The sequence below is a fragment of the Bos indicus genome, chromosome 12 (genome assembly GCF_029378745.1).
Source record: "Bos indicus isolate NIAB-ARS_2022 breed Sahiwal x Tharparkar chromosome 12, NIAB-ARS_B.indTharparkar_mat_pri_1.0, whole genome shotgun sequence".
In the NCBI taxonomy this organism is placed as follows: Eukaryota; Metazoa; Chordata; class Mammalia; order Artiodactyla; family Bovidae; genus Bos; species Bos indicus.
In genome coordinates, this window is record NC_091771.1 from 21,836,014 (window position 1) to 21,848,123 (window position 12,110).

Genomic DNA, 12,110 nt, shown 5'->3' on the forward strand with positions numbered 1-12,110 from the left:
GGTTTCGGGGAGGTGAAACCAGCTTTCCAGAAGAAGAGCTGGGTGCCGGAGCCTAACGTGAACACGTGTAGTAGATCAAGCCCTCCACAGCAGATCTACCATTACAGCACTTTCCAAAATTGAATGTACATGCTTCGATTGGTAACATAAGTCTGTCACCATCACCTGTAAAAAAGGATGGGCAAAAAGGTCACGTTTCCTTCTGTTTGCAAGCACCATGCATTGCTTTACAGAGTTGTTTTATTCGCATCTCTGACGGGAGCTCTGCTGAACAGAGATTACTCCCACTTTCTCCTTGGTTTGTTTTTGCTCTTGGAAATGCAGGAAGGGATTTGTAAAAAGCGAGGAAGCAGGAGGAGGAGCCACGTCCACGCCGGGAGCCTGCGAAGGCATCGCACACACGGACAGAGTTCACAGGAATTCGATAAAACGCTCTGGGAAAGATCTAGTTTGTCTCGCATTTTTGAAAGAATTTCTAGAATTTCTGGAACAACAAGTCCATTTAGTCATGTGTCCCAGCGTCTGGGTTTGAAGTTCTCTTTGTCTGGCTGGCCGGCTGTTGTTCACACCCACCCTCCCGTGGGGGCAATGGGCAGTTCTGGGCTGTGCGGCCTCTGAGGGCCTTTCGATTCTCCTTGTGGGTTCCCACAGCCTCTTTGCACACGCTTTCCCCGAGGCAACACTCACGTCTGAAATTCACACTTAAGCTGCTCTGGTTTCCTGCCACGAAGAGTAACCAGTTAGAATTAAAAACAAATCATATTTTGTAAATTTATTACCCGTTGAGGCAGAAAACAAGCTTTCTAAACTAGTATTTGTAAACAGAATTATTTCTGCTCCCTCAAGGATGCACACAGGTAACCTCAGTCTTAAGTAATATGTTCCTGTGATTCTTCTTAATGATGGTGAAGCCAAAACATGGTTTTTCCAGCCGGCAGTGGTGGTGCACGCAGAGACATTTTGCAGGAGATTCTTTTTTTGAGTCTCAGTGCTCCCATTTTCAAAATGGGGCCAATGATAACCTGCCTTACAGGACTCTTCCAAGGATAGAATGAGACATGATGTATTGAAAGCGGTTTGTAAGCGCTAAAGTAAAATCCAGGTGTAAAATATGAAGGCCCAGGGGATCCTGAGCAGGATGTATTCAGCTTGAAGTTGCTGGTTTTGTTTTTGGTTGAACACAAAGACCAGAGTAGTCTTAGAATGCCCAGCAGAAATTGGGGTGAAGAGTGGTGGCTGAGAGGTGATGGTCTCATTCTCATTATAAAGGAATAATTTAACTATTATAATAATCTAGTTATAAAGGAATAATGAGAATGAGACCGATGTTTGTAATATGCATGAGTTGCTGAAACACAGCCATTATCCTAATCAAAACAGCGGCTGATATCGGTTGAGCTAAGGGCATCTGTTATCTCATTTAATCTTGAAAACAGCCTGTAAATGTAAGATCTGTTCATCTATCCAATAGATGCTTTGGTAGTAGAGCTGTGAGGGTACGGTGCCCAAGAAGACAGCCCAGGTCTCCAAGCTCCTGGAACTCACAGGGTTGTAGGAAGCCAGGCAGAGCAGAGTTGTGCTTGTGGTGAGCAAACCAGGCCGTGTGTTAGCTGCAGAATGGGATGGGTTCTTGGGAAATGCTTTCAGAAGAAAGAGACAGTTGGGCTGAGACAGAAGTGGCGGGGTGGGGTGGGAGTGGTGACCTTTGGCAGGAAAACATCAAGGCTCCTGGACAGTCTTTTGTACATTTCCTGTCCTGAGTGGCCATTTAGGTGGACTGGTTCCTTCCCCAGGTAGATCATAGAACACCCAGAAGGCAGACTCTGTGAGTAGCTCCTTCTGACGTCCCTCACTGTGCCCAGCATAAATCAGCCCCAGTGTTAATGAAAGTTACTTGGCATGAAGCGATGCACGAATGGACAGAGAAAAGAGGTGGATGGCATGACACCTTCCCTGTGATATTTTTGGGACGTTGGTCAACAGCCGTTCATTGAGTGTGTCTTGTGTGTAAGGCGTCTTCTATGAGCTTTGAGATAAGATTAAAAAAAAAAAAAAACCCTTACCCTTCAAGAGGTGTGGAATCTGGTCTGCAGAGGGCACGGAATGAACCCGTGAGCTAGAAACAGCCACTAGAGCAGGTTGAGCAAGCCGGGGCGCCCTGGCTGGGGTGCAGCGGGTCCAGGGTGCCGCTGCCCCCATAGACTTGCCTCGACGCTCAGGGTGGCCAGGCACGCAGATGGTGAGGGAGGGTCAGGGGGCAGGCAGCCGAGGGGCACATGCAGCGGAGACGACAGCTAGTGGCAGGGGAGTTGCTGAGGGCTCCTCCTCTCTGGTGGTCTCGGGCGAACATTCGGGATCTGGGTGAGCTGTTTGCAGTGCGCGAGCGCTTCTGTCTTCACACCCTGCCTCTCTCCTCATGTGATACTCGTTCCCAGTTGAAGCTCAGAGCCCTGTTGGCTGCGTGTGGCTCTCTGCCCAGGTCACGGGAACCACGCTTGCCCCACCTCGGCCGTGTCCACTGCATCCTGCTGAGATTTGCAGACGTCACATCATGAATTGATGTTCAGTCGCTCAGTCGTGTCCGACTCTTTGCAACCCTATGGACCACGGCACGCCAGCTTGCTCTGTCCTTCACTATCTCCCGGAGCGTGCTCACACTCATGTCCATTGAGTCGGTGACGCCATCCAATCATCTCTTCCTCTTTCGCCCTCTGTCTTCCTGACCCAGGGATCGAACCCTGGTCTCCTGCATTGCAGGCAGATTCTTTACTGTCTGAGCCACCAGGAAGCCCAACATCATGACTAGTGGCATGTATTTTTTCAAGCTTTACCTACTCAACATCTCCCACTCCAATTCCTCCCATTGGATTATCATAGCTTCTTTAGTGTCCTGCTGGCTATGTGAAAAACAGGAATTTATGTAACCAGCCCTGCACAGCAAACCTTTTCCTGTTTGGGGAAAAATTTTTTTTAGTTGTTGGTAAAGTTAGGAGACAGCTCTGTTACTCAAAGAGTGACCTGAAATGTCCTCTTAGGAAAGTATGTAGCATAAAGTCTTGGTAAGTAAGGGGTTGCTTACACCCCGTGTGCACCCCCGCGCCGCCGCCCCCCCCCCCCCCCCCCCCATTTTTGGTAAGCCAGTGTGTGTCTTGCCCAGTTAGTGAATACTTCCTGGCCTTTTTTTTTTTTCTTCCTGAACTTCTTAAAGATTCCATCTTTAATGGAAGTGTCCCCCAGTTGCAGTTACAAATGATCTGACCTAATTATATGTATCATAGAGCTGTGTCCCCCACCACCAGCCCCTGCCCCCCAGGCTGTACAGACAGCCAGGAAGCCACTATCTAGGAAGATCTTCCCCCTTCATCATTAACCAAATGTGACAGGGACAGGAGTCAAGCTTCCTTTCCTCCAGAGATTCATTGTAGCTTATCTGTGTTTCTATTGTGTTTAAAGAACAAGATAGTCATGATGGAATATTGTGCAAATGCCCAGACTTCCAGCCTGTACAGACTCAGTTCCAGGTCTGCCCCAGGAGCAGGCCTGTTTCTTTGAGGAAGAATGTAGAGGCTGGGGGGCCGTGTGTGTGTGTGTGTGTGTGTGTGGAGGTTGGGGGCCAGCAGGGAAGCACTGTCTGTGTCTGTGTCTGTGTCAGTGTCAGTGAAACCTTCCCCGTAGGGTTTGGAGAATCTGACGGGGATGGAATAGGATATGCGGGAGATGCAGCTCCTGGCCTCTTTCAGGGGCTCCAGTCTGGATTTGGGGTGAGGTCTATAGGCGGGAAGAAAGAGGACAGAGTCTTGGGAACAGAAGAAGCCCCACCCCACCACCCACGTACATGCCTGCCCAGCATCCAGCCTGGAAGCCCCCTTCCAGGGCCGTGACCGACCCCGCTCGCCTGGGCCTGGCCGAAGGGCTGTCCCAGGGCTGCTGTGTTGCAATCCTCGCGTGGAATGTAGGACAGAGGGTCAGAGGGCATTTTGAAATGTAGATTTCTCAGCCTTGACTGTCTGGACCCATTCTGACTTCTTCGTCTCCTTTTAGAAAGAGAGATTTTTATTTTCTTTTTCTTTCTCTTTGTTTTTTATCTCCTTTAAATGAGAGAGATGGTGAGCTCATGGTTTGCGTGGAGCCCCGGCCGGCTCCACGTGCAGAGGCTCTGTTCTGGCACAGTAATTGGCACTCAAGCATCTGAGTCCCACGGCGATGAGGATGTGGGCGCTGTGGCTGCATCTCTGGGTGACCACAGATCCAGCCAGAGCCGCTTCGTGGTCGGGGAGAAGGGGCCGCAGGGGTCCCAGGGGCTCACTCAGCGGAGCTGGGCATCCATTTGGCAGAGGAAGCCAGAGACGTGTGGGGGCCACGCGCTCAGTCCTGCTCCGGGAGTCCAGGACGCCCAGAACCTGCTCCAGGCCCTGATGACAGAGAGCACTGAGTGCACAGAGAGAGAGGCTGCTGCGTGCCTGTCCTGCGCTGGGGCCGAGCCAGCCGGGCTGCGCCCTGCTTCCCTGGAGCCCCTCTTCCTTGTCCACAGCAGGCTGTCCAGCTGCCGGCAGTCTCACGCTTTACCCAGGACAGGAGTCGCACTCGGGCTTCCTCCCTTACAGCCTGGCCCCACCGCTTCTGCTGGGGCCTGCGCTGTCTTTGGCTCCTGTCGCAGTGTGTTTGGAGTTGCGGGTTTGTGTTTGTAATACCACTTAGCTCCTACCCACAACCCAGTGACTAGGAGGAGGGGAATGGGCTCAGAAAGGGTGGTGCCTTGTGCCCTCCCGCCAAGGTGGGATCTGATACCTTCTTCCCACCAACCATTTACCATGGTGGACACTGGCTGAGCTCCTGACATACCTTGTCTCGTTGGACCCATGGAACCAGCGCAAAGGGGGCTATAAAGCACGTGGGGGCCAGGCAGCTTCCCAAGGTTTGTAGCCAGTGAGTAGCAGAGCTACCCAGGGGCTCAAAGTTGGTTTTTCTGTCCTGACCATCCTGGGGGTTGTATATGTCACGACTTAGTCATGGAGCCATACTCAGTGGATCAGAGCCACCAGCTCTCTGCCCTTTCCACCATTCCTTCCCTCCCAGGGCAGCTTTTTGGCTCGAGTAGAAGCTGGGAAGAGAGGGTCGTGAACAGCACTTGAATTTAAGTCTTTTTTTCCTTGGTATTTCAACTTTCTAAAATTAAAATCACAAGCACCACCTCGTTTTCCTTCTATTCACCTATATCTGCCTAATGGACTTTAAGAACATAAATGAACCTAGGTCTTAGCTAGTTTTCAGGGTTTTGAGTCTTGACTGAGGATATAATCTGCTTGCTTTCTCTCTTGTTGGTGATCACGTGGACCCCATAATACAGAACTTCTCACTTCGTGTTAAGTGGCGCATGTACCATCCCCAGAGAACTTGCAGTAGTTCTAGGGGATGATTGGATGGATAGGGGTTTTGATAGCACTCTGTTAATGGAGTAGTATTTGCATCGCAAATCTAAGTGGTTTAAAAACCAGGTCCTGTAATTTCCATGGAAAATAGAGCTATGTAAAAGAAAGTGTTTATAATAATGCCTGTTTAGTTTTTTCCCCTTGTTAAATTAAAATACAGATACTGTTTTTAAGATACAGTACTGCTTTACTCTTTGGAGCTGTCTTGTAGTGATGGTACAGATCTGTACCGTAAACTTTGAAAACATGACTTGTCTTCCATGTGAGACGTGTCTTCCATGTGAGATATGTCTGTGTGTAATATTTGGTCTTCAGCCAGAGCAGTATTTGTATTTCTGACGTGGTGTTCTGCTTTACAGAATTCAATTCGTCATAATCTGTCCCTGCACAGCAAGTTCATCCGCGTGCAGAATGAAGGAACTGGAAAAAGCTCCTGGTGGATGCTCAATCCAGAGGGAGGCAAGAGTGGGAAATCCCCCAGGAGAAGAGCCGCATCCATGGACAACAACAGTAAATTTGCTAAGAGCCGAGGCCGAGCTGCCAAGAAAAAAGCATCCCTGCAGTCGGGCCAGGAGGGTGCCGGGGACAGCCCGGGATCGCAGTTTTCCAAGTGGCCCGCAAGTCCCGGCTCCCACAGCAATGACGACTTCGACAACTGGAGTACCTTTCGCCCTCGAACCAGCTCGAACGCTAGTACCATTAGCGGGAGGCTCTCTCCCATCATGACGGAGCAGGACGACCTGGGAGACGGGGACGTGCACTCAATGGTGTACCCGCCGTCCGCTGCAAAGATGGCTTCTACTCTGCCCAGTCTGTCCGAGATCAGTAACCCTGAGAACATGGAGAACCTTTTGGATAATCTCAACCTTCTCTCGTCACCAACGTCATTGACTGTGTCCACCCAGTCTTCCCCGGGCACCATGATGCAGCAGACGCCCTGCTACTCCTTTGCACCGCCAAACACCAGTCTGAATTCACCCACCCCCAACTACCAAAAATATACATACGGCCAGTCCAGCATGAGCCCCCTGCCTCAGATGCCCATGCAGACGCTGCAGGACAACAAATCGAGTTATGGAGGCATGAGCCAGTACTGTGCGCCGGGACTCCTGAAGGAGCTGCTGACGTCTGACTCTCCTCCGCACAACGACATCATGACGCCAGTCGATCCGGGGGTGGCTCAAGCCAACAGCCGAGTGCTTGGCCAGAGCGTGTTGATGGGCCCCAATTCGGTCATGCCGGCCTACGGCGGCCAGGCCTCTCACAACAAAATGATGACCCCCAGCTCCCACACCCACCCCGGACACGCTCAGTCGACATCCGCAGTCAACGGGCGTGCCTTGCCCCACGCGGTAAACACCATGCCCCACACCTCGGGTATGAACCGCCTGGCCCCGGTGAAGACAGCTTTACAAGTGCCTCTGGCCCACCCCATGCAGATGAGCGCCCTGGGGGGCTACTCCTCTGTGAGCAGCTGCAATGGCTACGGCCGGATGGGCGTTCTCCACCAGGAGAAGCTCCCCAGTGACTTGGACGGCATGTTTATCGAGCGCTTGGACTGTGACATGGAGTCCATCATTCGGAACGACCTCATGGACGGAGACACGTTGGATTTTAACTTTGACAACGTTTTGCCCAACCAAAGCTTCCCACACAGTGTCAAGACAACAACACACAGCTGGGTGTCAGGCTGAGAGTGAGCAAGCGAGCAAGCAGGTAAGAGCACCCCGATACCAAAAGACCTTCTGAAAACAGGACTTAAAGAGAGGAGCCCAGTAACTTGCCTTGTATCTTCCAGGGTCGGGACTTTTTTATTTTTATGTCAGTCGGCTGCCCCTTGTAGAGGCATCTTTTATCATTCATTCTTTGCCCTTTTTGCAGCTTGTAAATTCTCCTCTGAGCCGAAACATAAGGAAGCTTCCTCTAATGGCTTTAAAGAGTTTCTTTTGACAGAAGGCTGCATCTTCTTAGTAACTCTTCAATAAATGAATACATTTGATACAAATCAAACGCTGAAGGGGTTTTTAAAGTGGAATTTTCTCCCATTGAATGATTTCAGAGCTGTTTTAGAAAGCCCAACCCCCCCCCCCCCCCCCCCAGTATGTCTGTCATCCTAATATGTTAAGTTGAATTGATTTTCATTTGGTTGTTTTCAATGCTTGTATGTGTGTATGTGTTTTTTCCTAGGCTACACTTAAAAGTACTTCAGATTGTCTGACAGCAGGAACTGAGAGAAGCAGTCCAAAGATGTCCTTCACCCTACCTTTTCGTTTTCTTGATTTAAAAAAAAAAACACACACAAAACGCATTTCTTTTTTCCTTTCGTCAGACTTGGCAGCGAAGACGCTTCCTGTACAGGATGTTTGCCCAGTGTTTGCAGGTTATGTGCTGCTGCAGATAAGGACTGTGCCATTGGAAATTCATTACAATGAAGTGCCAAACTCACTACACCATATAATTGCAGAAAAGACTTTTGGATCCTGGTGTGCTTTCAACTTTTGTACATAAGCCGTAGCTACAGAATTGTATCTGTGTGCTTTTTTTTTTAATATTCATTTTGGTCCAAGGAAAGTTTATACTCTTTTTGTAATACTGTGATGGTCTCATGTCCTTGGTAAGTTAAACTTTGGTTTTGTACTACCTGTGTTCTGCTGAACTGATGAATCACAGAGAACCAAGCTCTCCGTTCTACAGCTCCACTGGACAGCTCTGCATCTGTTCATGGCACCGCATAATTCACAGGAGAACCAGTAGCCTGTTGTCCATCTGCTGAATTAACGGACTTATCAAAACTGTTTTGGGGGGAAAAAAAGATTAAACTCCAGCCTTGTACAGGTCTTTTCTATTTTTTTTTTCTTCTTCGTTTGTTTATTTTGTTATTTGCAAATTTGTACAAACACTTTAAATGGTTCTAATTTCCATATAAATGATTTTTGATGTTACTGTTGGGACTTGAGATCATTTTTGGAATAGATACTGAACTGTAATGTTTTCTTAAAACTCGAGTCTACCTTTGTTACATAGTCTGCTTGTAAATTTGTGGAATCCCAGACATTTGAAGCAGCATTCGTGATTTTCCTTTTGTATTTCTAACTGGACTAGTACTAATTTTATACATGCTTCACTGGTTTGTATACTTGGGGATGCTCCTTGGTGACGTTTTCTGACTAATCTTAAAATCCTTGTAATTAGTACTTGCACACCCAACATTTCTGGCCCTACCTTGGCACGAGAGTGATGTATAGTTACGGACATTTTGCGTTTCACGTTGAGAACTTGATTTGTTTTTGTGTATGTGTTTTACAGAAATCCCATCTGCTTCTGCTGTCCTTGTGAACTAGGCATCCCTGCCCGGCATTGAATCTTCTGATCAGTGCCTGTATGTGCTTTGTTTCAAGTACTCCTGGGGGGAGGCTGTGTAGTATTTGGAGATCAGAAGGGGAGACCCACCTCCAAAACAGTGCTCCTTTCTCAAGCTGGGGTTTTGATCAACTTAACCTTTTTGAGTTGAACTTCAGCAAAAGTTTTGCCTCGTAACGCTGTGCTCTTCCTGGTCTAGGCGGGTGTTGGCTTTGTACTTCTGGAGAATTGTGTCCATACTCACTCTTAAACCCCCTTCCCCTTCTGTCCTGCACATTACTTGGTGCACTGTCGAAAGTGAGGTTGAACGGGGGAATTTTTAAATTGAGTGATTTTTAAAGTGCTTGGTGTTCATGATTGCAAATGGCTACCAAAGAGACTAGCACTTGCTTAAAAATTCGGGCACTAAATTTAAAAACCGACAAGCCAGCAGTAAGTTATACCTTTGAATCTATTTAGAAAGCCATTGCATTAAGAATTGGAGAGTTTCTTTCCCCTTTAGCAACCCAAACTATAATTATGGTCATTATGTTGTAATATTTTCCAGTTACCTATAACTGATTAGACCCAAGTTAACTGGCTTTGCATCCCATTTAGTCCATCAGTGTTTTCAAGTCGTGCGGAATGCCCAGAGTCAGCACAAGGAAAGGAACAGGTGCGCAAAAGTGTTCCTCTGGCCTTCTTGAGGAAGCTCTGATTTCTGTGGACCTAGCCCACATCACACTGGCTTTGTCTTGCCCAAGAATTGCATCTCTCCTGGCTTGGTTTTTTCTCCAAGTTTAACAAGAACACAAGTTTTCTGGATGGATTTCCTCCAGGAGGCAGGCTGTATTGTTTACTTTCCACAGTGACTTCTACACTTTTGAAAATTCATTAAACAGCCACCCCTCTAACCATCTTCATTGTTGGCCACTCCAAAATAAGTCTGGTTTCAGAAACCCTGGTTCCTCTGACCGGTGCCCCCTGTACCTGCGCTCGGACTCATTGGGGCCACAGTTCTTGTGTTCCCCTCAGTGACCACCACTTCCTGCCCCCCAGGCCAGCACACACTGAGCCTCATCAGGCCCATTGTTCACTGATGAGGCAACTAGCTACAAAAGAAAAAAAAAAATCACTGTTCAAATCTTACTACTTCATAGAGTGACTTTTAAAAAGATGTTGCTTCCTCTTGAGTCTGTGTAAATATCTTTTTTTTTTTCCCTTCAAATTTTGTGTGTGTGTGTTAAAATTCTAACAGGAATCCTGGGTAGCTCTCCAGGGTACAGTGAAGTTCAGTGAAAGGCACCTTGTCGGTTTTGAAAACAAACATTATGTGACCTCTGGTAATTCTTTTTCTGTACGAATACTGACTTTCTGGAGTAATGAGTATATCAGTTATTGTACATGATTGCTTTGTGAAATGTGCAAATGATATCACCTATGCAGCCTTGTTTGATTTATTTCCTCTGGTTTGTACTGTTATTAAAAGCATATTGTATTATAGAGCTATTCAGATATTTTAAATATAAAGTATTGTTTCCGTAATATAGACGTATGGAGTATATTTAGGTGATCGATGTGTTACTTGGAAAGGTCTGCTTTGAAAAACTGACAAAGTCTAAATTAAAATCCCAGTGAGCAGTAAATCAATGGAAGGTCCCAAGAAGGAGGAGAAAGACACTCAAAATGGAAACAGTTCCCCCAAAGTATATGATTTGGACTTAATTCAGCTGCTGGATAAGTGTTACCAATCTCCCCACCCCCACCCCTCTCCCCAGCTGAATGATTACCGAGTAATCGTTCAGTAAAAGACGCAGTGTGGCTTATGTAGACAGAACAGCCTAGCATTACTGTCGGCCTCCTCCCTGAGGGGGGTGACAGCCTGGCGGCCTGGCCACGTTCATCCCATCCAGACGCAGACAGACCCCGCCCCCTTGGCCAGTCGAGTTGAGTACCCGTGCAGATCCTGCGTTCCCGCTCCAATACAATGAAAAGTGCCTGATGATGCTGATGTACTTACAGACACAAGAACAATCTTTGCTATTATTGTATAAAGCCATAAATGTACATAAATCATGTTTAAATGGTTTGTTGTCGTTCTTTTTTAGTTGTGCAAAGTAAGCTCTTTATTAGGTTCTTTTTTTTTTTTTCCCCCTTCTCGTTTAGCTATCACATGAGTTAAAACCTTGGCAGCCACAGTGCCATGCTTAATTCATATCTGGTATTTCTTTGGTGAAGGGGGGTCGATGTGGAGACACTCCCTCTGGAAGCAAACTATAGTCCCCGAGGGTTGGAGAGCAAGTTGGATCCGTGATAACAGACCACCCTGGAGTGCTTCATCTGTCCGTGCCTGACACAGCATCAGCACAGAAATGACTAGGTTGTAGGAGAGCTTGTGCTGGAGTAGGCAGAGCTGAAGGTAAAAATACCTGAAGGTCACGGGGGGAGGGCCCTGGCTAGGAAGTCGCCGAGCGGGGATGGGTGGTGGTGGGAACAGTGGCTTCCCAGGGCCACATGAAGGGGGATGGCGGGGGGCAGTTCTTCCATTCAGTGGCTGCAGGTGGGAGGTTTCTATGTTTGCTTCTCTTTAGAAGATGCTCGAGGAATAAACTAGGATTAGATTGTGTGTGCGCGTGTCAGTTCAGTCATGTGACTCTTGGTGATCCTATGGATTGTAGCTTACCAGGTTCCTCTGTCCATGGCATTTGCCATGCCCTCCTCCAGGGGATCTTCCTGACCCAGGGATTGAGCCTGTGGTGTCTCCTTCATCTCCTGCATTGCAGGAGGATTCTTTACCGCTGAGCCATCCAGGATTAGGTTAATAATGGTTAAAATGCATCTTAAAACCAGAATTAAGTCCTGGCTTTCCATGCTGCTGCTTGAGGTCATTCTAGTGTTTACCCATGTGGACACTGGAAGATCAGTCCAGCTTTCAGGGTTTTTTTTTCTTCTTCCTCCCTCCCTCCCAGCTTTGGAACCCTTGCTTTAAAATAACGATAGTCAGAAGCCCAGAGTGCAAAACAGATAACCCCATCTGCTCTCAGACCTGGGGCTCGTGTACACATCATTGTGAAAACCACTCATCTCATCCAATGGAGAAGGGAACGGCAACCCACTCCAGTATTCCTGCCTGGAGAATTCCATGGACAGAGGAGCCTGGCCAGCTACAGTCCATGGGATCGCAGAGTCCGGACACGACTGAGCAGCCAGCACAACACAACCATCTAGTCCAAATGCAGGAAAACGCCTTGACTGCACTGCCAGAGCATACCAGCAGGCTCCTTTCAAAACCGGCCGTGCACGTACCCCAAATCACACATCTAAGTGTCATTTATTAGGGCT

At 48.0% G+C, this 12,110-nt stretch overlaps 1 protein-coding gene across 1 annotated transcript in view; it reads left to right on the top strand.

The window, feature by feature from the left end:
- FOXO1 (forkhead box O1) overlaps positions 1-10,857 on the top strand; it is a 93,747-nt gene extending 82,890 nt beyond the window's left edge. The window contains exons 2-3 of the mRNA XM_070800160.1: positions 5,789-7,145; positions 7,617-10,857. Of these exons, the coding sequence (XP_070656261.1) occupies positions 5,789-7,123 (1,335 nt within the window). The 3' untranslated portion in view covers positions 7,124-7,145; positions 7,617-10,857. The remainder of the gene's footprint in view (positions 1-5,788; positions 7,146-7,616) is intronic.
- Positions 10,858-12,110: the final 1,253 nt, after the last annotated feature.